At 52.7% G+C, this 25,168-nt stretch overlaps 1 protein-coding gene across 1 annotated transcript; it reads right to left on the reverse strand.

The window, feature by feature from the left end:
* Nucleotides 1–305: 305 nt before the first annotated feature.
* MYBPC2 (myosin binding protein C2) lies at nucleotides 306–24,832 on the reverse strand. The gene is made up of 28 exons (XM_044256799.1): nucleotides 24,673–24,832; nucleotides 23,563–23,652; nucleotides 22,934–23,020; nucleotides 22,538–22,686; nucleotides 22,002–22,119; nucleotides 21,254–21,302; nucleotides 21,018–21,077; nucleotides 18,730–18,923; nucleotides 18,291–18,423; nucleotides 16,073–16,197; nucleotides 15,868–15,973; nucleotides 14,596–14,768; nucleotides 12,121–12,286; nucleotides 10,702–10,808; nucleotides 10,327–10,356; nucleotides 9,724–9,863; nucleotides 8,466–8,625; nucleotides 8,279–8,383; nucleotides 7,595–7,783; nucleotides 7,050–7,184; nucleotides 5,391–5,558; nucleotides 5,128–5,216; nucleotides 4,804–4,999; nucleotides 4,425–4,564; nucleotides 3,550–3,709; nucleotides 3,245–3,381; nucleotides 1,753–1,939; nucleotides 306–425 (listed from the first exon to the last, which is right to left on the reverse strand). The coding sequence occupies exons 1-28, from the start codon at nucleotides 24,689–24,691 to the stop codon at nucleotides 415–417; spliced, it is 3,423 nt and encodes a 1,140-aa protein (XP_044112734.1). The 5' UTR covers nucleotides 24,692–24,832; the 3' UTR covers nucleotides 306–414.
* Nucleotides 24,833–25,168: the final 336 nt, after the last annotated feature.

Here is a 25,168-nt window from a genome sequence, read left to right on the forward strand (position 1 = left end):
CTTTAACTCATTGTAGTTGCCACTGCAGCCTGCCTGTTTCCTTCCCATTTATAGTAGCTAGTCCCAGAGGGCTTCCTCTATGAGGTCTTGGTTCACCTGAGACTTGTAATTGCCCTGGCAACATGGTAGCATCACTAAAGTAATCGTTCCAAGATGGCAGCCTCAACGTGGTCTGTTTCATCAGGGCTGTCTTATCATGGTTACCATTCCAACCTGCTGTCCTCATCACCCAACCCCAGGTGACTAACCCCCTATAGGAAGAAGGCAGTGGAGCTAGAGATTCAAGAAGGACAGACACACACAGGTTGTAGACAAGACTATTATCTTAGTGGTAACTCTGAAAAGGGAAACAGTGTTCAGGGAAGTCCAGGTTAGGACCCAGCAGCCAATTACTTTGGCAGGTGGAAGACATTCTCACTGCGGCACTGCAGGGGAAATGAGAAAAGAGTGGGTAAGGTGGGGGGGGGGCTTCCCAAGTCCCTGTGCCCCACCCCCAGGTTCCTTTGCCCCTGGATTTGCAGGGCCAGCAGGGGGAGCATGTGGGTCCTTCACATCTCAGTGGGGCAGGGAAACCACTGTCCTGGTGCAGACAATACCTATGGCTTTGAACCCCAGACTGGGATGTTCTGATCAGGGATTTCTAAGCTGCCAGTGACAAGCTGTCACTGGAATCTCAAAGTAGGGATATTTCCGAGCTGATTCAATAATTAATAAAGGGGACAGCAAAACATTACAAATTGGCTCAGCCTGGAAGAGCAGTGTTCTTAATGACAGCCAGTAAGGCCATGGAGATGGTCTCGCTTGTTAAGAGTCTATGGTCACATCTGTCTTCTGGGCAGTCATCAGAGCCAGGGGGAGTCACAACTGGGGAGGGACCCTGGAAGCCCATATTTTTATCAGTCACATCTGAGGGACTTGGGTAGTGGCTACTCCAGTGAGGCTGGACTGGCAGATGTTTGATGGGCTGGAGCCCAAGGCAGAGGAGGTGAGGAAAAGCATTCCAGGTAGAGGGAATGGCATGTGCAAAGTCCTAGGGACAAGAGAAACCACAACCAGTTTGTCCAACTGCCAACAGCTTGGTGTGGCTGAAACAGTGTTGAGGGAAACGGGGTACATGAGGCCAGAGAGGGGCACATGGGAGAAGGCGCAGGACCATGGACACCAGGCTGAGAGGCTTCAGAGCTGCTGGGGAACCTGGGGAGGGCCACAGGCAGGGGTGGGGCAAGCCAGCCCCAGATAGAGAATTCCCTGGGGCCCTGTGGAGGATGGGCTGGAGGGAAAGATGGGAGGCAGGGAGGCCAGGCAAGAATTCCAGAGGAAGAAGTGATCAGGGCTGGGGCTGGTGGGGGGAGGTAGAGAGGAGGGGAGAGGACGGACAGAGCTTGGGGAGAAGAGGCATTTTTCTGGGCACCTGCACCTCTCCCAACATAGGCCAGGCCCAGCAGAGCCTTGGTGATCACCTGCCAGCTCTTCTCCATCTCATTCACCTCTTATCTGTCCTTCAACTCCTCGAAAAATTCCTCAGATGACTGCCACCGCCGGATCAGGTGGTCCCCAGCCCCACCCCTACAGTGCCCTGTGCACACATCACCCTGCATCATTCTTGGAGGGGTCTGAATCCGGCTTCCCTGCTACACACCTAGGGGCACCGGGATGACGGCTCTGCCCTCCATATGGCTCAGCCCAGGGCCTCCAGTTCCCTATGTGGGAGTGGGGGTGAAGGGGTGAGGGGCAGCCAGGCAGGGCGCTCACCTCGGACTTCCAGCTTGCACTCAGCCAGCGCCTCCCCCAGCTCGTTGACAGCCCTACAGGAGTAGGTCCCCGCGTCAAAGGGAGACGGGCGGCGGATGTTGAGCGTCAGGATTCCCTGGTAGTTGGTTATCAGGAATTTGGGGTCTTCACGGATTTCCATTTGGTTCTTCATCCAGACCACCTTCGGCTGTTGAGTGGAGTGGGAGAAGAGGCCAGCTTAGGGAAGGTGCGCGGGTGATGGCAAAGTGGGCTTTAGAAGGCAGATCTGGAGGCAATTCTTGGCTGTCCTGCCACCTGATTTTGATTGATGACCCTGAACTAGCCATTTCTCCTCTCTGACTCTCAGTATCCTCTTTGTGAGAGGAAGAGCTCACTCTCTGTTGTGGCCCACAGAACCCTATGCAATTTGGCCCCATTACTCTTCCATCCTCACCCCATCCTGTCGCTCCCTCCCTCTGCTCCATCTACACAGGCTGCCTCGTTTTTCCTCAAACAGACCCAACAGGCTCCCATCCCAGGCCCTTGGCGCACTGGCTGTTCCCTCTTCCAGTACTGCTCTTCCCTCCTCTCTCCCCCTAATCAGCACTGGCTTATCTTTCAGGTCTCTGCTACATGTCCGCTCAGGTGCCTAGGCTGGGGCAGGAATGCCCACTGTCCATTCGCAACTACACTCAGGGCTCTGACATGCATCCCACCCTTCATACTGTCATAGTCATGTGCATGACTTCAGATTCATGTCAGTCTCCCTCAACATCCAGGAACTTCCCCTCCAGCTCACCAGCACACACAGCCTCTGAAAACGTGTGCTGAGCGTATGAACGGACTGCATGTGTGAGTGACGTAAGAGCGCAAACAGAATAAATGAGCTGAGGAAACGAATGGCTTGGTAGGCGAGTAAATGAACAGAATGAATGAAGGAGTTACAGTTAGTGAACAAAGTGCGTGGACATCGATGGAGGAGGAGAACTAATGAATCCACAGGGGGCCTACGGGGGCTGAAGCCGAAAACTTGGAGTTGGACCAGAGGCCAGCAAACTTCATCTGTAAAGGCCAGGTAGTCATTATTTCAGGCTCTGAAGTGTACACAGCCGCATCCCAATAACATATGATTTAGAGATCCTGGTGACAAGCAGAAAAGAGAGCCCTCTTTTGCCAGCCCCTGGTCCAGGTGAGTCACTGGAACTCAAGGTTGCAAGGTCCACATTCCCAACAGCAGTCGGGAAATGACAGGACAGAAGCTGCCTGGGAGCCCTGGCGGTCAAGACCTCCCCCCAACTCCTGCCAAAGATTTCTATTTCTGAGGGAAGCTGGGGTGTAATTATGAGACTTGGGCTCTGCTTGAAGGGGGGAGAGGCAGGAAGTGGGTTAAAAGTGAGTAAATCCCATGAACAGAGGAGAAGTCAGGGGGAAGGAGGTAGTATGGCTGGATCTGGGTGAAGATGTCTCTCTAGGATCACACACACACATCCACACGAGCACACACACACGGCACCTTTGGGTGGCCTCTGACCGCGCAGTTGAGGGCAGCAGCATAACCAGCCACGACCACCCGGTCTGGTAGAGGCGTCAGGAACTTGGGAGGTGTTCGGAAGTCATGTTCCTTGTACTCAAGCGGCTTGTAGGTGATACCTGGGAAAAGGGAGATGCACCCGTCAGGTGCCCATCTGGACTGGCCCCTGACTACCTCTCTTCTGTCACCGGGTGCCATCAGCTTTGAGTCTGGGGGCAGAGAAAGGAGTCAAGGTAGAATCCCAGCCAAGAGAGGAGACTGGACTCCGTGAAGTGAGGTGGCAGGACCTGTCTTCAGGATCCGGGCCGTGTTCTTGGAGACACCGGGGGAGTCGCTGAGCCCACAGATGTTCTCACTGAAAACGCGGAAATAGTACTCGTTGCCCACAATGAGGTCAGGCACCGTACAGGAGGTGTGCCGGCTGTGTTCGTAGACGGTGAACCACTCCTGGGGCAGTGGGGGACAGACAGGGAGGGGCCGGGAGAATCAGACATAGGAACACGGACACAAGAAGGCCCAGGGCGTGAGCAAAGCACACCAAAGCTTGCATCCCGCTAAGACAGCTTGTGGTTCCCAGGAGCACTGTTCACAATAGCCCAAGAGGTGGGAACAGCCCACGTGCCCATCAGCTGCTGAACGGAAAGGCAAAACGTGGTAGGTCCAAACCAGGCACACTCACTCAGCCATGGAAAGGACTGAAACCCCAATCCACGTCACAAGGAAAACTTTCTGAGTGAAGGAAGCTGCATATCGCAAGTTCCTATTTATATGAAAAGTCCAGAGGAGGCAAATCCATACAAATAGGAAGCAGATTAGTGGCTGCCTGCGTCTGGGGGGAGGGAGGAATGCTTAGTGGGTGTGATGTGTCCTTTTGGGGAGACGAAAATGTCTTGGAACTAGTTGTGTTGGTGACACAATAGTGGGAACAGACTAAAAGCTTCAAAATTGTTAATGCTTAATTTTATGTGAATTTTACCTTAGTTTAAAAAAAAAAAGAAAAGAAAACCCACCTTTTGACCAAAAGGCTTCCCTCCCAGCCCCAGCCCGTGTTCCCACTCTCTCCAAGGCGGGTTTCCCTTTCTCAGCAGTGACCTGGAGACGATGGCATCTGCTCTGCGGATATCGCCCACCCCACCCCACCCGGGCCCTTCGGGTCTCTCACCATGGTTTTCTTGTCGGCTTTCTGGACAAAATAGCCCGTGATCTCACTGTTCCCATTATCTTTGGGGGGCTGCCACTCCACCAGCGCGTTAGTACCCCACACCTCCTTCACCATCACGTTCTCTGCTGGTCCTGCCTTTTCTGGAATGGTGGGGGTGCGGTGGTTGTCAGCCGCCAACCCCTTACCTCCTCCCTGCATCTCTCTCCACCTAAGCCCCCTCACCTGGTCCCAGGATTCTGATCAGGCTTAGGCCTTACCCCACTCCCGCTTCCTCACCCTTTGGCCCCATCCCAGCCTCACGTCCTTGTTTCCGTCCCAATCTCTTCACGTCCCATCTCCTGGGTCACAATGCCTCCCCACTGCCCCACTGCCCGCGCACCCACGACCCGGATACGGATGGTGGCCGTGTCCTTCATGTTCTCGATCTGCACGGTCAACTCGTACTCCCCCGAGTCCGAGCGTGCTGCCTGGCGCACGAAGAACACGGTATCAAAGTCGCTGGTGCGCACGTGCACGCGGTTGGGGTCCAGGGGTGCCCCGCCCTTCGTCCACACCACCTGGGGCCGGGGCTTTCCCTGGGTGGGGGCGGAAGGAAGGGAAGCCGAGAGGTCAGCCCAGGTCTTGCCCTGGGCCCTACCCTGGGCCCTGCCCTGGGCCTCACCCTTGGGCCCTGACCCCTAAGCCTGACTCCAGCTCGGCACACCTGGAAGGGGATGACGAGGTTGATGTGTTCCCCCACTTTGAGGATGTAAGTCTGGCGGAGATGGCGCGGGAGCCGGATCTTGGGTTGCTCTGAGGGCACAGACACAGGAACAGGGGCTCAGTGCTGGGCTGGGGGACACTCGAGGGAGGGACAGAGAGACTGTGGCAATGGCATTCTTGGGGGAGGCCCTAATGATGACATGGCAAGGGCAGGCCAGATGACAGCAACTTGGTCTTTGGGAGAGTGGGCTCAGAGTCACTTACGCACAATCTCCCGGATGGTGACGGGCTGGAACAGGGAGGCGGGCTCGCTGCGCCCCGCAATGTTGACTGCCACTACCCGAAACAAGATTTTTGCTCCCGTGGGGAGATTCTTGACGGTGAAGCCACAGCGCTCTATGGGCTCCGTGTTAGCTGGGACCCAGTCCTCGGCTACAAAAGAGAAGCCATGCTGGGAACCTTCTAGAAGCCCCTCAGCTGGTTGTCCCTTCCCGTTCCTTGGGCTGACTGCAATGAACAGCAGCAGCTGATATTTGTTAAGCACTTATTATGACCAGGTTGGAAGGGTGGCATACGTGTTAGTTAGCTCACTGATCTCTGCCTCTGTACTATGTTATCCCCACTTTAGAGATGGGGAAATCAAGGTTCAGAGGAGTAGAGAATGGGGGGCTGGTTAGAGACAGCTTCTAGGATTTCCTGCCCCCTTGCTTTCTAGCTTAGGTTTATTGCCATAGGTTGGTGAACAAATGTGGGTCAGACCAACCACCACCAGGGCGACCTCTAACGAGACTAGGTCCTGAAACATCACAGTGGCCTGGCGCAGATGGGAGAGGGGTAGGCAAGAGCAAGAATGGGGTAAAGAGCACTGGAAAGAGAAAGAGGGAAGAAGCTGATGAGAGTCCAACCATCCATCATTTACATGCATTACCAGATGCAGTTATCACTGTACCCTGTCAAGGAGGCAACTGTCTTCACCCATTTTCAGATGAAGGAAAGTGTAGGGCAGGATGGGAACCCAGGTCTGTCTGACTTTAAGGCCTGGGATACGGTGTTGAGATGATCACGCCTGTCTTCCCAGTGAGATGACCGTGTTGCAGGTACCCCCACAGCCATGGCACCGAGCCTGGCATGGAGTCCAGCACTCAGTATGTGTTTGTTCAGTGGAGAATGGAGAGTTGGATATGTGGAAAGATGGGTGGATGGGTGGATGGATACATAGAAAGATGGAGAGACAGTAGTAGAAAGTAGTAGACAGTAGTAGACAGTAGTAGAAAGATGGAGTAGACAGATGTCATGACCAGTAGACAGTGGTCATATAGGGAAATGGATGAATGGAAAGAAGGAAAGGAGGGTGGAAGGGAGGGAGGGAAGAGGGAAGAAAAATGGTGGTGAAGAGATAAATATATGGATGGAAAACATGTTACAAGATGGATGGATAGTTTGTTGATCCAAAAGATTTTCAGATAAATAGACAGATGGTTGGATGGATGACCAATGGTGGGCAAATGGATGGAAGAATGCAGGAAGAAGGGAAGGAAGGAAGACAGGAAGGAAAGAAGGATGGGTGGACAAATGGAGGGAGGGAGGAGAGAAAGAAGGAATATAGGTAGTCGATAATTACAGGGATGATGGATAGATGGATGGAAAAGTATTACTGTATGGAAGATGGGTACAGGGAAAGGAGGAAGGAGGATGGGAGAAAGGGAGGGAGGGAGAGAGGACAAGCTGGTCAATGGGGGCCTGGCTTGAGCCATCCCATTTGGGGATTCAAGCAAGTAAAGACACAGGGCTAGGCCAGCCCACCCCACCAAAGAGCTCTCCTTGCACTGCCCTCTTTGCAGTCCCCTGGAATGGACCCCCAGCAGGGCTCCATCCTGTGTGAGACACGGCGCCCCCACCCCCAGTCCTGACGGGGCCACTCACAGTCCTCCAGGCAGTACTCCACCAGGTATCCATCGATGCCGCCTGCCCCGATCCTATCTGGAGGCCTCCACTTGAGAGTGGTGGTCGTGTCTGTCACGTCTTCCACTGTCAGGTGCAAGGGTTCACTTGTGGGTGCTGTAAGAATCCAGGGAAAAGGAAGGTAGAAGCAAATGAGGGGTCGGTGGTCACAGGGAGGGGCAGGAATCAGAGTTGGAGTCACTGATCAGGAAAGGGAGCAGTAGGTCCACGAGACAGGACATGTCATCATGAGTCATTAAAACCACAATGTATATCAAGGGATGGTGAGGTCTCCAGGAGGAGGGAGAAGTGTTGGTCTGGTAGGTCAGAGGTCTATGAGGGATCTGGACAAAGGCACAGAGCCTAGGATCATAGAGATTGGTGACTAATGTACTTGGTCAGTAAGAGGTTGGGAGGTTGGTTAGGGCTGGAGGTTCAAAGGCCAGGTGTAGGGTCAGAGATCAGCAACAGGTAGGACAGGGGTTGGTGATGGACAGGGTTTTGGGGAGGGTGCAGAGGAGCATTACCAATAGGCATGAAGGGCTTGGTGTTCATGCTGGGCTGGGAAACACCAATGGCATTGACCGCGAAGACCCGCATCTCATAGAGGACGCCCTCGATCATCTTGGTGGACTCATAGGTCGTCTCCGTAAAGACCTCAAAGTTCAGCTTCATCCAGCGCTGAGAACCCTTCTTCTTCCGCTCCAGGAGGTAACCTGGACGCCCCCGCCCAATAGAGAGGAGTGATGCCCATGGGGAGACTATGGGGTCGCAGGTCAGTTGTAGCAGTGAGGGGCACATCAAAAGGTCACATGACCCCACAGATGTCTGAGGACATGAATCTTGGGTTGGTCTTGGGGTCACAGAGCAGTCAGTAATCACCAGTCATGGGGCTGGGGCTCAGGAACAGTCACGAGTCATGAATCAGGAGTCAGGGATCATAGAAAACCCTATGCTATAAGTGAAGATCCCCAGGTTGCTGGAAGCAAAGAACGTGAGGGAAGACCAAAGGAATTGCAAGACATCCAAGATGGAAAACCGATCTCAGAGGGAGATCACCAAGGATGCTAAGAACTCTCAAAGGCTAATAAATAAAATCTTAAAAAAAAAAAAAAAAAGAACTCTCAAATGCCAAGGGATTGTTGGGGTGGTGGGGCAAGGGGAGTAAGAGAGGTCAGAGGTCATGGGGACTCTGGCATATGGGCACTCACCAGTGACTGGCTGCCCCCCATCGTACTTGGGTGGCTCCCAGACAAGAATGGCCCAATCCTCTCCAACAGAGGTGACCCGCACAGCCTCCGGGGGGTCTGGGACATCTGTGGGAGATAGGATGATCAGCGAGTCCCTCGGGGCCTCAGGGAGCCACCCTGGCTCACTCCCTCAGCTCCCTCTGCTCACCTACAACTCGCACGAAGATGGAGGCCACATCCTCGCCCACAGGGTTGGTGACCTTGATGGTGTAGCGGCCCTCATCCGCTCTATCGGCACTCTCGATCACGAAGCTGCTGACGTCTGTCAGATTCTCGACGCGGATCCTGCCTTCAGTGGCCGCGAACACCTGGACACAGCCATGGGGTGACCTTGTTCCATCTCTCCCCAGGCCCAGACCCACCTCTGCCCTGACTCAGAGTCCTCCAGCAGCTCCTCATCGCCACACAATACACTTGGCCTTGGACCCAGAGCAAGAGGACCTGTTGCATTTACACCCAGCCTCACCATTCTTCCCTGCTGCCCTCCTCATCCTCCAAACACCACCCTGAATTAAAATCCCAAAGATGTGGCATGTGATCCCCTCAGCCACTCCTCTATTTGCTCGCTCTTATTCATCCTTTAGGACTCGCCTAGAAGTCGCCTCTTTTGGGAAGCCATCTTGGAAGCCCCCAGCTGAAAGTGATGGCCCTACCCCCTGAAGTCTCAGAGTTTCCAGTACCCCCCCCTTATCTCAGCCTGGTCACCCTAGACTGTGACTGCTTGGGCACGTGTCCACCTCCCTCCACTTCCCTCCTCGTGGAGATGGTATCCCCAGTGCTATGCAGAGATGGTATCCCCAGAGCCCCGCAGAGAGGAAGACTCAGGGGTTGTGTTTGTTGACTGAAGGAACGAATGAAGGTTGAGTCAAGTCTATAGATTTTACAGACTAGGACTCTGAAGCCTAGACGATGGAAGAAAACTTGAACTGTCCAGTGCCTGGAACATACAAAATAAAAATACTTGTTGGAAGGATGGGACCTTGGACTGACTGATGGATAAATGGACAAATGGATTAATTACTGGATGAAAAGATGGCCAGATGAATTAAATAATTGATAAGTTTATGAATGGAAAGATGGGTGGATGGTTGAATTGATGGATAGCTGGATTTGTTGGCTGACTGATTAATGGATGGATGGAGGGATGGATGGAGGGATGGATGGAGGGAGGGATGGAGGGAGGAAGGAAGGGAGGGATGGAGGGAGCACCCACCATGTGGCAGGCCAGTACCATGTGATAGACAAATACAATCTCCAGTCTTTAATCCTCTGAAGAAGGACCATCATTCTCATTTTACAGACAATGAAACTGAAGCTCAGAGAGGGAAGCCACTTGCCCCAGGTTGCCCAGCAGAGCTGAGAGGGAGAAGAAGTCAGGGCAGGGGGTGGGGGGAGCCCCACCATACCTCATCTCCCTTCAGCCAGGTGGCGACAGGACGAGGCTCCCCGGTGATGGACACATCGAGCCTCAGCTTGTTTCCAGCCACAACCACAATTGAATTCTCTGAGGTCTTCCCTGAGCAGTCCAGGTGGATCTTTGGTGGCTCTAGTGGCAAAAAAGAGATATTGGGGGGAGCCTGAGTGGCTCAGTGGATTAAAGCCTCTGCCTTCAGCTCAGGTCGTGATCCCAGGGTCCTTGGATCGAGCCCCACATAGGGCTCTCTGCTCAGTGGCGAGCCTACTTCCCCCCTCTCACTCTGCCTGCCTCTCTGCCTACTTGTGATCTCTGTCTGTCCAATGAATAAATAAAATCTTTTAAAAAAAGAGAGAGAGATTGGGGAACTTGGGAGTGGGCAGCTAGGTCATCCTGATCCCCCCAAGGCAAGCTGGGTTCCCCAAGAGCTGGGCTCCAATAGGCATAGACATCCTGGAGTCCTGCCCCCAGCCCCTCTTCCATCAGACCCAGGGGTCAGGACCCTCAGCCTCAGGAGTCAGGAACCCCAAACCCCTCTTCCCTCAGCCCCAGGAGTCCAGACTCTCAGCTTAGCACAGCAGCCCCTAGTTCTTACCTTGCTTTGGTACGTACTCCACCTTGATTTCTGGAGGACAAAGAAGATGGCTCTGTTAGCTCTAAATCCAGTGGGCCCCTAATCCCACCCTCCCACCCCAGAGGCTGAGGGGAAGGTCTGGCATCACCCAGGGACCCGGGGGTCTGGGTATGGGTCCAGGCCCATGACTGCCCCTCTCCCCAGGTGGACACTCGTCAGAATGTATAGTGCTCTCTCCCTCCATGTTTTTGTCTGACTCCTCCCACAAGATCAGATGCCGCCTGCTGTCACCCCTAATAACACTAGGGAAACCTAATCGTGAAAGAGGGATCTAGGCTCTGGGGTCTGGGAAGGTGGGTGCTCTGGCCCCTGGGAACCACAGAGGAGCACCCTCACCCAGGAAGTTGAGCTTGGCTGAGAGGGACAGGGCATAGCCGTCGGGCACGAATGTGTAGTCTCCCTCATCTTCAGGGCGGACATCATCGATCACCAGCTTGTGGAACCTAAGGTATTGTGGGGACAAGGCAGGAATCAGGTGGGTCACCCCACAGATCACCATGGAGAAACACCTTTTTTTTTAAGTTTAGTCATTTAAGTAATCTCTGCACCCAATGTGGGGCTCGAAGTCATAATGCAAAGATCAAGAATTGCACATCTTTCCAAAAGAGCCAGCCAGCCTCCCAGAGAAATACCCTCTCAATGTACTCTAAGTCCCCTTGCCCACCATTTTTTATTTTTTAATTTGAGAGAGAGCAAGCACGAGCAAGGCTAGGGGCAAGGCAGAGGGAGAGGCAGGCTCCCCACTGAGTTCAGAGTCCAAGGTGGGGCTCAATCCCAGGACCCGGAGATCAGGACCTGAGCCAAAGGTAAAGGCGGACGCTTCACCAACTGAGCCCGCCAGGCACCATTCCCCCAAGCCCACCATTTTTATTCTGAGTTTCGAAATGCTATCATCTGAGTTCAAATCTTAGCTTTGCCACTTATTAGCTGTATGACCTTGGGCAAGTTAGCTAAGCCCCCTGTGCGTTCAGTTTCTTCATCTATAAATGAGGAATCATGATAGCAGTCTACAGCAGGGTTGTTGTAAAGAAGTAAAACTCTCGGGGTGCCTGGGTGGCTCAGTGGGTTAAAGCCTCTGCCTTCGGCTCGGGTCATGATCCCACGGTCCTGGGATCGAGCCCCACAACAGGCTTTCTACTCAGCAGGGAGCCTGCTTCCTCCTCTCTCTCTCTGCCTGCCTCTCTGGCTACATGTGATCTCTATCTGTCAAATAAATAAATAAAATCTTAAAAAAAAAAAAAAAAAGAAGTAAAACTCTCCCAGCACGTAATAAATGCCCCATAAACGTTACAATTCATTCTCAGAGTTACCGACACTCCTGGCAGGCAGGGTTCCTGACACAGAACCCGGAGAAAGCCTGCGTTCTGCCAAGAGCTGCGGTCAGGAAATGCGATTCACCACTCTACAGGGGCACATGTGCTTGGGCGTGCTGTTGTGGCCTCACGGTGGCTCTCCACATCCCACAGGTCACCAGGTGCTTCTCCTGGATGTCCCTGTGCCACCTGTTGAATTCCAGGCCCTTTGTTTCCCCAGCTAGATATCTCCCCCACTTTGTAGGAGACTGTTGGCAGACATGGCCACAGGTTCTCCCCTCCCTGTATCTGTGCCCCTTGCGGTAAGACCCTGCAGCCTGTGGCTCCCTTCCCCTTAAACCACTAAGTAGAGGGATGGTTGTTCTGCAGCAATAGCCAACTGATACACACGCCACCCCCATGCACCCCTCCCCGTCCACCACCTCCGGAGTCTACTCCGCACCTCCCCACATGGGAGATGGTGATCCTCTTGCTCGGCCGCACCTCGACCCCATTCTTGTACCACTTGCCTGTGACCTTCTCATCAGACACCTCACACTTAAACACGGCCTGCTCCGAGGCCTTCACTGTCAGATCTGCGATGTCCTGCAGGACCTCCAGCTGTTTCTCTGGGCAGGGAGAGAAGGATACGAGGCCATGAGAACTCCAGGCGGCCCACAGATATTCACAAGCGCTGTTCCAGGCACTGGCGATATAGCTGTGAACAGCCCAGAAACATCCACCGGCCTGGTGGAGCTCATATTCTAATGTGGAAGCGGTCGGTGAACAGGGAGACACAGAAACGTACAAAAAGGGCACCTGGGTGGCTCAGTAGATTAAGCATCTGCCTTTGCCTCAGGTCATGCATGATCCCAGGGTCTTGGAATCGAGTCCTGCAACAGGCTCCTTGCTCACTGCGGAACCTGCTTCTCCCTCTGCCTGCCACTCCCCCTGCTTATGCATTCTCTCTCTCTCTCTCTGAGAAATAAATAAATAAAATCTTAAAAAGAAAGAAAGAAATGTATAACAAAAGGGAGTGATGAAGCCTGAAGGAGAGCAGGGAAGAGTCTGTGCGAGAATGCGGAAGAGTCCCCCAGGTAACAGGAACCCTGTGGAGCAGTGCAGGCTCAGTGTGGGAAAACAGCGAGGAGATGAGCGCGCAGTGAGCGAGACAGACATGGTAGGAGATGAGCTGGGTAGGGGCAGACGGGGCCAGATCACAGACCTTGGGGGCCCCAGAGAGGACTCCCAGCCAGGCAGGAGCCACTAGAGAATGTTGTAAAGACGGCTGACGTGCTTTTTTTTTTTTTTTTTTTAACAAAACAATGCATTTATATGCCTTAAAAATAAAGACAGTGGGGGTCCTGGGTGGCTCAGTCAGTTAGGCATCTGTCTTCAGTTCAGGACATGGTCCCGGTGTCCAGGGCTCGGGCACCAAGTTGGACCCTGTGCTCAACAGGGAATCTGCTTCTCCCTTTCCCCATCCCTCTGCCTGTACTTTCTCTCTCTCTCTCTCAAATAAATAATTAAATCTTAAAAAAAAAAAAGGGAAAAAAATAAAATAAAGGAAATGGATTTAGATGTAAAGGGGTTATCTCCTACTTACCCACCTCCAATCCTCCCTTCTCCAAACAGGCACTACCCGTTTAGTCAACCACTATGAAAGCAAATAGGTATATATGTTTTCTCTCCTCTCTCCCTTCCTTTCCTTCCTTCCTCCCCTCCCCTCCTTGCAAATTGTAACATATTTGCTTTTTTACCTGATAACAGGGTATATTGGAAATCCTTCCATATCAGTGCATGTCACACTATCCATTTTTAAGGGCTTCTTATTGACATACCATAATTGATTAGGCTCATAAATACCTTAGTTTGGGGTTGGTTCATTTCTTTATATTTAAGGAATTACAGACTCACAAGCATTTGCAAAGGTAATGCATGGAGTCCTACATGGCTTTCAGTCAGCTTCTCCTGGCAGAGAGGGTGACGTCATACATAACAGGAAAGTGACCTGGGCCCTAGACGGCCGTGTGCTCAGTTTCCATCATCTGACTTACATTTTACAAGGATCACTCTCTGGCTGGTATGTATGTGAGTGGAGGAGGGGGCGGCCATGAAAACAGGGCACCCACTGACCAGTGCTGTCGTTCAGGCATGAGGGGTGGAGGCCTGGGACAAGTGAGGGCAACAGTGTAGGGGAAGAGCAGTCAGACCCCGGATATCTTCTGAAGGGGAAGCTGCCAGGAGTCGCTGGGGAACTGAATGCCGGGGGAGACCAAGAGAGGAGTCAGGGACAACTGCAAGATTCGGGGCCTGAGCATTGTTTGTTTGTTTGTTTGTTTGTTTAACATTTTATTTATTAGGGGCGCCTGGTGGCTCAGTGGGTTAAAGCCTCTGCCTTTGGCTCAAGTCATGATCCCAGGATCCTGGGATCGAGTCCCACATCAGGCTCTCTGCTCAGCAGGGAGACTGCTTCCCTCTCTCTCTGCCTGCCTCTCTGCCTACTTGTTATCTCTGTCTGTCAAATGAATAAATAAATAAAATCTTAAAAAAAAAAATTTATTTATTAATTTATTTGAGAGAGAGGGGCAGAGGGGGAGAAGCAGAGGGAAAGGGACAAGCAGACTCCATGCCGAGCACAGAGCCTGACATGGGGCTCGATCCCAGGACCCCGAGATCATGACCTGAGCTAAAACCAAGAGCTGGACCCTTAACCGACTACGCCACTCAGGCGCCCCTGAGCAATTTTTTTTCTTTCTTTATTTATTTAAGTAAACACTCTACCCTGAACGTGGGGCTCGAACGCATGACTCCAAGATCAAAAGTCACACGTTCTTCTGGCTGAGCCATCTAGGCACCCCAGGGCCTGAGCAATTTTGAGCTGTGAGGAGAAGCTTGACACATTGCAGCAACCCCTCTCCACCTGGAGGGCCCGTACCTTCCACGATGAGCTCGGCCTCACACTGGCCTCCATTGGTCATGACCTGGTAGCGACCCCCATCCTCCAGGGTCACATCTGAGTAGATAAGAATGTGACGCTTCCCATCCTTCTTGAAGCGGTATCGAGCCTTGTAGGAATCCTCCCGTGTCAGTTCCACCCCATCTTTCATCCTAGGCAAAGGGGAATGTGAAGAAGAGAAGTGAGGGACCCACACAGCCCTGGTTCTGGATATCACAGGGGGAGGGCCAGAGAGACAGTCCTGAGCGGAGGTCAGGATCAGAAGGGCAGTCCCAGGAGGGAGGAGAGAGTCAGGTTGACAGAAGCAACTTGAATAGTTGGGTCACAGGTGGGATAATGGGTCAAAGGAAGTCACAGTCCACAGGGAGATGCCACAAGGTCCCGGTTGGAATGAAAGGTCACTGGGAGATGCCAGGGCATGGAGGGAGTCCTGGGGTCCCAGAGAGACATCAAATATTGTGGCCTCTCTAAACGGCACTTCCCTGCCTGAGAAACTCCTCCCTTCCCACTTCTTTTCTACCTCCTTATCATTCAAATCTCAGCTCCATTGTCACCTCCTCCAGGAAGCCTTCCCTGACCTCATGAGTCCCTTCTGCCTATTAAAAAGTGATTATAGCTTCAGTTAGTGCTCTTCTGAAACATTTGTCAAAATAGAACTTTTATATTTATTCGTGTGATGTCTTGACTAACACGTCTCTCTCTCCTACACATATACCCCAGAGGTTTATCAGATTATTAACTCTAAAAGGGTGGGTGACATATTGGTATATTTTCTCACCATTATATCTCCAGTACATTGAAGAGTGCCATCCTATAATAGGTGCTCAATAAATATTTGTTGGGTGGTTATGAGGAGAAGGGTGGGTGAGTGAGTGGGTGAGGGGATGGATAGGTGGATAGACAGAGGAACCAATGGGATAGACAAGTGGATGGACGGATAAAGGATGGGCTGATGAATGGATACGTGAGTGGATGGACCAAAGGATGGGTGATTGGTTGAATGGATGAGTAAATGAATCTGAAATAGCAAGGATCAGGAAAGGAGCTGGAAGAAGATAAGATGGGTAGAGGTCAGAAGTTCCAGAAAGAGATCATGGGTACAGGTCAGGATTTATGGAGAAAGGCTGAGCTGAGGTATCCTGATGACTGTTGGGTAAAGTTTCAGAATCTCTAAGAGGCTCACAAAGATCAGAGCTGAAGCAAAGAAGCTGTGGGCACCTGTATGGAGCTCAGGGATCAAGAGTCACTTACCACATGACCTGGGCACCATCTTCTGATACCTCCACTGACATTTCCACCCGGTCACCCACAAACACCTGCTGGTCCTCGAGGGGTTTGACAATCAGGACTGGAGGTTCTGTAAGACACAGAGGGACAGGAGGTCAGTAGTTTCAGGACCTCCTACCCCCACCTCAGAGCTCCACTCCCTAAGCTCAGGCCCAAATTTCAGCCTCACCTTTGACAAAGAGCTCAGTGAAACACTTCTCATCTTTGACAGCGACCTCATAAGCAGCATCGTCCGCCAGTGTACACTTGTTGATGGTGAGAATTCGCTTCTTACCAACATTCTCAAACACGTACCTGGTGCAAAAATCTTGTCTTAGCCTAGAGCCTGGAGGAGATCCCGGGCCTGGAGTAGATCTATCCACCAGTTCTCACGGCAAGTCACTCCCTCTCAGGGCCAGATTGTGCAGGAGCGGAAAGATGGCTAATTTCTAGTATTTAAATACCCACAGTGGAAATCTTAACTGCCCCCTCACCGCCCATATCCATCCTCCCCTTCCATTTAGCAATAGCACACCCCTACCGACCTGAGAACTACATTTCCCAGCTTCCTTCGCAGCTACAATGGTAGGCCCCTGAACTTGGGCCAACAGAATGTAAGTGGATTCCAGCTGCATAACTGCTACTTCATCTCCACTTTTGTGTTGCTTGCTCTGGACTTCTCTCCTTCCCCCTTCCTGTCTCCCATGACCCAGCTTCAATCAAGTGGACGAAGACAATGTCACAAGAAATGGCGTAGCCCAAAATGTGGAACCTGGGTCCCCAAACAATCTCTAAGGAAAAAGCCAACCCACCAGCCTCAATCAGCTAGGAATACATTTCTCTCTCACTTCAAGTAATGTAACCTAGGGAATTTGTTACAGCAACTTAACCTGGACCTTAACTAACTTAACTTTTTATCTTATCCAACATGCTCCTGATGAGAAACTGAGAAGACAAAGCCAGGGCGCCTGGCTGGCTCAGGCAGGAAAACATGCTGACACTTGATCTTGAAAATCCTGAGTTAGAACCCCACGTTGTGTGTAGAGACGACTTAAATAAATTAATAACTTTAAAACACACACACACACAGCCAAGAAAAAAATAATAAAACTAGAACCCATCCAAGAGATAACTGTTGCAAACATTTCGGTCTGTCTTTCCAATCTTTTTATCTATATGTATGTAGATTAACATTGTGTGAAGCAGAAATGGGAACCACGCTTCTTTCCGTTTGCAAACTTTGACCAGCTTCCCATATTAGTATACATTTTAGGATCTCATTCTTAGTGACCACATAGAACTTTGGCAAGGAATCATACATTTTGGTTGTTTTCCATTTTTTGCTACAATAGCAAATGCCTTAGGGAACATCCTTGCAGCGAAATATGCACAACCATGATAATTCTCTTAGGATAAATCCCTCAAATTGCACAATCTGAAAGATTTTTAACACACTGCCCATTCAGAGATTTAGCAAGTACCATTCCCGCCAGCAGCATTTGTGTACCCATTTCTCTATGTTGTCTCCAGCACTGGGTTTTATCATTTTGGAAAGTCTTTGCCTATTTGGAGAAGAGAAAGACTATTACTTATTTGCATTATTATTGTTGTTGCTGTTATTTTCAAGGTTGAATGTGTTCTCCGCAGCACATTGGCCATTGGTTTCTTCTCAACCAAATTCTTGTTTTCATTACCTTGAACAATTTTTTAAAAGCTTATTTATTTATTTATAAAAATTTTATTTATTTATTTGATAGAGAGAGCACGCACATGAGCAGGAGAAGAGGCAGAGGGAGAGGTAGAAGCAGACTTCCCACTGAGCAAGGAACCCAATGCGGGACTTGATCCTGGGATGACCTGAGCTGAAGAGAGATGCTTAACCGACTGAGCCATCCAGGCACCCCTAAAGATTTTTTTAAGAGTAATCTCTAGGGGCTCCTGGGTGGCTCAGTCATTAAGCATCTGCCTTCAACTCAGGTCATGATCCCAGGTCCTGGAATCAGGTCCCACATCGGACTCCCTCTGCTTACCAGGAAGCCTGCTTCTCCCTCTCCCACTCCCCCTGCCTGTGTTCCTCTCTGGCTTTCTCACTCTCTCTGTCAAATAAATAAATAAATAAAATCTTAAAAAACAATAAAAACCCTTAAATTAAAAAAAAAAAAAAGAGTAATCTCTACACCCAATATGGCACTTGAACTCATGATCCTGACATCAAGGGTCACATGCTTCACCTACTGAGCCAGCCAGGTGCCCCTCCTTTGTCAATTTTTTAAATTGAGGTATTTACACTTTTCATATGAATGAGGGAGAGCTCTTTCTGGGTTAAGAGTGGTCAGATTTATATCTGAGCCCTCTCTGGGACTCAGATCTCCCCCCACCCCCCCGAGGGACTGTCCCTCAACACATACTTGCTACTTGGTTTGATCTCTTGGCCGTTCTTGTACCACTTAAGAGGAAGGTCTGGGTCACTGATTTCCACCACCAACTTGATCTTGTTGCCCCTGTCCACTTGGTAGGCTGGATCCAGCTTCTTTGTGAAGGCTGGAGATTGAAGGATGCAGGGTACATGGAGCTGAGAGGTTCTCACTGCCCTGGTCACCCCCAGAGCTGCCACATCTCCCTCCCCAGACCATGGGCTCTCCAAGGTCAATGTCAGGAAGCCTCCCATGAACTCAGAGGTGCCTGACCACAGGGCCCTATTACTCCTTAGATTGGGACCTTCAAGAGATAGGTCCAGGGTCCAAACATCCAATACCCATGATGCTGGGATCCCTACCCCCCAGCATGTCCAAACATCCAATACCCATGATGCTGGGAGGGCCCACTTCCCCTCTGAGCAGTGCTGACCTGAACTCTTCTTGACCTCGACCTTGGTCTTCTTGAGCCGCTTCAGCATGCCCCGGAGGTCAGTAATGCCATACTGGAAGGCAATCCTCTCGTACTCACTCTTCTTTGCCCCTTTCAGGAGCTCCCAAATTTCAGGGGGGATGCCTAGGTCATCATCATCTTTCTTCTTTTTCTTCTCCTCCTCAACCACCTCCCTGAGGGCAGGGAGAGTGGGCAGGGGCCGCAGAGGGTGGAGGGGCAGTTAGGATTAAAAGGTGAGGTGCTCCCTCTGCCTTTGCCCTCCCTCTGCCTTCACCCACTTGCTGTGCCACTCTCTCTCTCTCTGGGCCTGATGCCCCTTTCCTTTCCGCCTGGATGCCTCAGCTTCCTCCTTGACCTCCTGGCCTCCATTCTGCCTCTTCCCCTCCAGCCTGCTTGGCACATGGCCCCAGGAGGGTATTCCTTACTTCCACATCAGATGACATCCTTTCCTTGTTCAGAATTCTTCCATGGGTCCCCCACTGCCATCAGGAGGAGGCCTCAGCAGCTCAGCCTGACAGTCATGACGCCACCCACCATGCCATCAGCACCCCCACAACCACCCAAGCATGTTCCTTGCCTTTCCTGAATGCTCAGGCCCCCCTCCTGCCTCCCAGCCTTTGCACAAAATGTTTCCCCACCCAGATGACCCCTCCCTACTTTCCCTTCCTGATGCACTCCTCTTCAGCTCTAGTGCCAAAGCCCCCTCCTCTGTGAGGCATTGCTGGTCTTCCCAGGCAATGAGTTGCCTTCCCTCTGGGTTCTCACAAGGTCTCTGTGGGACCCTTTCTCTGGTCACACTAAACAATCTTGGCCTCTGTCTACGTCTGTTGGACCAGACCCATCTCCCCAAAACAATCTGTGACTCAGTGTCAGGGACCAAATCAAACTTCTCTCTGTCCCCTGATCTCAGCCCAGGGCCTGGGAGACAGGAGGCTTCAGAAAATATTTGCTGAGTGAGAAAGTGAGTAGATCTCTGGAAAGAAGGAAGGAAGGGAAGGGAACAAAAAGAGGAGAGATGAGTGGGGAACAGGAGGACATATGAATATCTGCAATGATGTACAGAGCTTTGGGTGGAGAAATAATACAGGCATGGGTCAAGTCATTGATGGATGGCTGGGGTGATGGATGTGTTGGTCCATGGATGGGTGATAGGTGGTGGATGGGTGGCATGAAGACAGATGAATAGGCATATGGAAGATAGCTGGGCGAGTGGATGGACTGATGGGTTGGTGGCAAATGGTTGGGTCGGCAATTGGGTGGATATGTTGAGGGGAGATGGCCAGGCAGATGGTTGTCTGGGTAAAGACAAGGAGATGAATCTGTCATTCGATGGGGTTGCTGTGGATTTGGGTATGGGGATAGATGAATGAATAGAAGAATGGATGGGTGGACCAGTAGTTAATGAATAACCAAGGAACAGAAAAGCATCATATTGAACACTATAAAATTGCCAATAGCCCATCATTTTTACCTAAAGAAGAGCAGTTTTGTATACATCATGCACAGAGAGCTATCTGGGTAGATGGGTGTGTCACTGAAGAGGTGAAGCGTTGATCGAAGAATGCATGGCCAAGTGGGCGGGTGGGATGATGGATTCAGTTGGGAGAGAGATGTAGGTGCAGATAGATACCCAGGTGGGAAGGAAGATGGATGAGAGACAGATGGGTGGTGGAAAGTGGACTGGTGGTGCCTCCATAGTTGGGGAATGGGATTAAGGGGTGGGTAGGTGAAGGATGAATGGATGGGCTACTGGTGGGGTGGTTGAGTGTAATGGTAGATGAGTGGATAGACAGGTGGGAGATGGCGGGTAGATGAATGGATGTGTGGGTGGACGAATGGGCAAATGCATAGGTAGGTGAGTGGTTGGATTAGTCAATGGATACACAGGTAGCTGGTTGGACAGACGAGTGATTGGTGAGTGGATGGGTGGACCTGCCTCACCCAGAATGGCAGATGGGTGTTTGACTGGGTGCTCAGAGGGATGTACAGGTGAATTAGAGCCTGGGTGAACAGGAAAATGGCTGTGAGGATGACGGGTTGAAGGGTAGGTAGGTAGGGGAACTGGCCAGCAGATGGCTGAGTGGGTGCGGTTGTAGGTAACTGTGAATGGTGAGTACGGGGATAGGTGGAGGGACAGACGGCCGGATGGGTGGAAAATGGGTAGACGCAGGTCATAGAGCGGAAAACAGGGCATCCAGGGCTGGCAGTGGAACCTCTTCCTCTATGAATCCCCATCTCCCTTCTCTAGGCCAAGTAGGTAGGCTTACCTCTTCTTCAACAGGCCGCTGAAATCCAGCTCACCCGCATCTTCTGACTTCCCTTCACCCCTGTGGCCATTGAGAGGGTGTGTGAACCCCATGGAGGTCCTGTGCCCTCAGGCCTGCCCTGGGTCCCCACTCTTCCCTTCTCCCACAGCTCCCCTCCCGGGAAAGACACTCCATAATCTTTGGCACCAGCAGACGCCAACCCCCCACACCTCTTCCCAGGCTCCAGGATCACTTACGAACGCTTGAAGCTTTCTAGACCCTGCCCAGAGGCGTCCTGACGGGGTACTGGGGAGAGGAGATGGGGGACAGAAGGTGAGCTGGAAGCAAGGCCTGATCTAAGACCAAGAGTGCCCCTCCAGGCCTGCACAACCTCCCTCCAGGTCCCCTGTCATGGGCCAGCACATCCTGCAACTTGAGTGTGGATTCCTGTTTCCCTTGCTGCCGCACTGCCCCACGAGCAGCCTCTCCCACCACACACCAGGGCCAGCACACTCTTCTCCCCAAGCCTGGGCAGCTGCCTTCCCTGTGTCCCCCATATTTAAGCCCCACGCATCCTGGGCTGTAGACCCCAGAGCCAGTACACCCTCAAGGGTCCATACATACGCCCCCAAATCTATAATAGCCTCCCACTAAGCTTGCACACCCTCACCCTAAACCTGGACACGTTCACTTCCCAAGCCCTCATGGCTACCTTCTCTAGCCTGTCCACTGAGACCCTGGGATCTACTTAGCTCACCTTCTCAGCCTTCGCTGGGCACCCAAAACCCTGCACCCTCTCCACCCCAAGTCCATACCTCCTCATGGTCTAAGCCCATAGACTATCTCCCCAGTTTTGAATGCCCCGACCCCTGCAACTACTCCCTCCTCCCCAAATCTCACCCCCACATCTGGACGCTCTCTACACCAGGCTGACACACCCATCCCAGCCCCACCCCCCACAACCAACCCTTTGCTCCCCCACCCCCGCCACCCCCACCAGCGCACCCTCCACATCGATGTTGAAGGCACAGCTATCGCAGAAGTCCTTGGCTTTGACCTCAAGGCGGTAATTCCCACGGTCCTCCACGACCACCTTCCCAATGTGTAGCTCCACAGTGTACACCTGGGGGCAGGGGGCCAGGGATGTGGGTGAGTGTGACTGCTCCCCAGCCCCACCCCACACCCCCGGGAGCCCACCTCACGTCTCCCTCTCTGGGTCCTCACCCTGGCCCCACTGGAAGGGCCTGCTGTCTCTTCGCATGCCTGGACAAACTTGACCCTGGGGGCCCACATCTCTGACCCCAGAGATCTTTCTGGGAATGCACGGACTGACCAAGTGTGCCCTGCCCTAACCCAAACATTGTCCCCACCTGTCCCCCACAATCTCCACCAAGCAGCCCCACACAACCTCTATCCCTGGAGGTCCTGTTTTCCATCCTACAGGGGCTCCAGGCTTCAAGCAACAGGCCTTCTGAGAATCGGGGGCTGCCCAACCTCCATCCTTAGCCCATACGCCCTCAGTGTCCCCACGGGGTCCTCACATTGCTGGCAGAGTCATGGGACTCCTTGAAAGAGAATCGGGCCCCGCTCTTGCTGCCCAGCTCCAGCCACTTCCCCTTGAACCACTTGATGGTTGGTTTCCCTGGGAGCTCCTTCCCGTTCACCTTGGCTGCGATCACCACATCTTTTCCTGGGGGGCGGGGGTGGGGGATGGGAGGGAGTGGCCAGACAGGAACTGTGAGACTCTACAGAGAGGACTGGGAGCTTCTCCTTCCTTGGACAGAAGAGTCCAAGTCCCCAGCCCCCTCCTCCCTCACACCCAGGAGCCCTGGACCCCAGTCCCCTCCTCCCTCAGACTTGGGAGTCCAGACCACCAGCCCCCTCCTTCAGACCTGGGAGTCATGTCTCCAGCCCCTTCCTCCCTCATCCCCCCTCACCATTCTCCACTGACACTGAGTCTGGCTTCTTCAGGAAAATGCCAGTGGGCTCCTCAGCAGTCGGAGACTGGTCCTCAGGTGGAGCTTCTGCTTAGGAGACAGGATTGGGGGGATCTGAGGCAGGCTAGGGAAGGGGCAGCAGGCCACTTAATGAGTGGGGCTTAGAGCCTGTGAGGGACCCTCTGCTCAGATGCCAAAGCATGGAGCAAAGTGGCTTCTCCTGACTTTGGAAAGACCATGTATCACGCAGGTGACTGCATGACTTTGGCCAGTCTCCTCCACTCCTTTGGGCCTCAGTTTCCCCATTTGTGAACTGGAGGGAGGTGGACTGGATCATTTGAACATGGCTTTGGGGTAGGAGAGGTGTGGCAATAGACCGCGGCATCCAGAACTAGGCAGGACTCCGTGATGAATCAGCCAGCTGCTAGGGGCATGGGAACCAGTCTGAGGGGCAGGGCTCTAACCTGGGGGCACTGGGGAGCCATGGAGGGTTGTGGGCAACTGTGGGAAGGATGGATTAGCTCTGGAGGTAGGACTAAAGGAGAGAGAGCAAGGTGCTGCAGAGGTACAAAGGGAGCCTGGGGGATGAAAAGCCAGGTTCTGCAGATCCCACAGGAACATTGTCTCACCTTTGGGAGGCTCTGCAGGAGCCTCCTCAGTGGGGGCTTCCTTGGGAGCTGGTTTGGCAGCCTCTTTGCCTTTGGGGGCCTTTTTGGCTACTGCGAGGTAAAAGATGTTCACAGTTGAGGAAGTGCTCAGTGCCCTCCTCTTCCAAAACCCAGGACTCTAGCACCATCACCCCCGCCCCTTCAGGTGTAAATTAATCTCTAATCCCGAGAGTCTGAGCGATCAGGTTTCCCCTTGCTCCAGACAAGCCGTGCCCCATCCACTCAGGCCACCAGGCCCTGACCTTTTGGGTCCTGGGGGTATAATTAGCTCTTTCCCGGGGCTGGAAACTGGACACCGTGTGCTGACCATGGCATCTTCCACCTGCCCTGCCTGCTGGCTTCTGGCCCACCCACGACCCAGCTGCAGTGAGGGGCTAGACCCCCACTCCACAGCCTGGTTGGCCTGGTGCCAGTGGTCTGGACACCCCAGGAGGAGGGTCCCTCCCACGGACTTGAATCTCTTGTGTTCACTTTTTCATAGAGAGAAAGCCACACCCCACGTTAAAAATGTCCACAGTCCCATACAGAGAAGAGCATCAAATGGCAGAGAAAGGCTCACATAAGGGGCCCCTATATGGAGAAGGCTCCCTAATTCCTTTGTGAGGAAGCCCACATTCCTATTGAAAGGAGGTCCCCTCATCCTTATACAGACAAGAGCTCTCCTCACCAGACAGGAAACCCTAACCTCTATACACACAAGGATCCCACTCCCCTACAGAGAAGGGACTCAGTCCTCACTCAGAGAAGCACCCTGATGCCTATGGAGAGAACTCCATCCCCAAATGTAGAGGACTCCATACACTCCATACACAGGACTCAAAGTCAGATAATCTTTATCTGCACCCAGAAATGCCCCCCAAATCCCTACAGAGAAAGGAACACCCTCACTGCACAGGGAAGGAGACCCACCAACCCAACACAGATATGGGGCCCCCCACCCCACAGAAGGAAGGGAAGCCCTCACCACACAGAGAACACATCCCATTCTCCGAAACCTACAGAGGAGCCCTTAGCCCTCATTCAGAAAAGGGGACCGCATCTCCACCCAGGGAGAGCAGTCCTGAAAGTCACCTGGTTTCGCCTCAGGCATGTCAGCAGACCTGGCTCCTGGGCTCCTCAGACCGCAGCTTGTCCCTCAGCGCCCTGGGGCGAACAGGTGGGCCCCCAGGGGGAGCCCTTTAAGAAGTCCAGAGACTCCCAGGAGGCTGTGGGAGGCATCAGCCTGGTCTCCCCGCCCTCCTTGCTGCCCCACATTCAGCGGGGCGTGTTCTGAAGAGTGAGAAATAACATCTGGACCGCGGAAGATGGCTAAATGCCAAGTCCCTGGGGAGGAGAGGCCTGGGGTTCAGACACCCGGGTCCTAGGAAGAGGGGGCTGGAGGCTAGGGCTCCCACGTCTGAAGGAGGAGGGTCTGGACTTTGGGGTCTGGGGCTCGGATTCTTGGGTCCAGGAAAATGGAGGATGAGGGCCTGGACTCCTGACTCCTGGGAGGCGGGAGATGAAGGGGCTGGGGTCTAAAATGGGTGAGGGCTCCGAGCCAGAACTCTGCCGTGGGGGCCAAAGGGGA

This window comes from Neovison vison, chromosome 7 (assembly GCF_020171115.1).
Source record: "Neovison vison isolate M4711 chromosome 7, ASM_NN_V1, whole genome shotgun sequence".
Lineage (NCBI taxonomy): Eukaryota > Metazoa > Chordata > Mammalia > Carnivora > Mustelidae > Neogale > Neogale vison.

What these genes read in the sequence shown, in the direction of transcription:
- MYBPC2 (XM_044256799.1), bottom strand. An exon ending in GGCCGAGCTCATCGTGGAAG is followed by an intron (nt 12,287 to 14,595) that starts GTACGGGCCCTC and finishes CTCCCTGCCCAG; the next exon opens with AGAAACAGCTGGAGGTCCTG. An exon ending in CATCCGTATCCGGGTCGTGG is followed by an intron (nt 4,565 to 4,803) that starts GTGCGCGGGCAG and finishes CCACCATTCCAG; the next exon opens with AAAAGGCAGGACCAGCAGAG.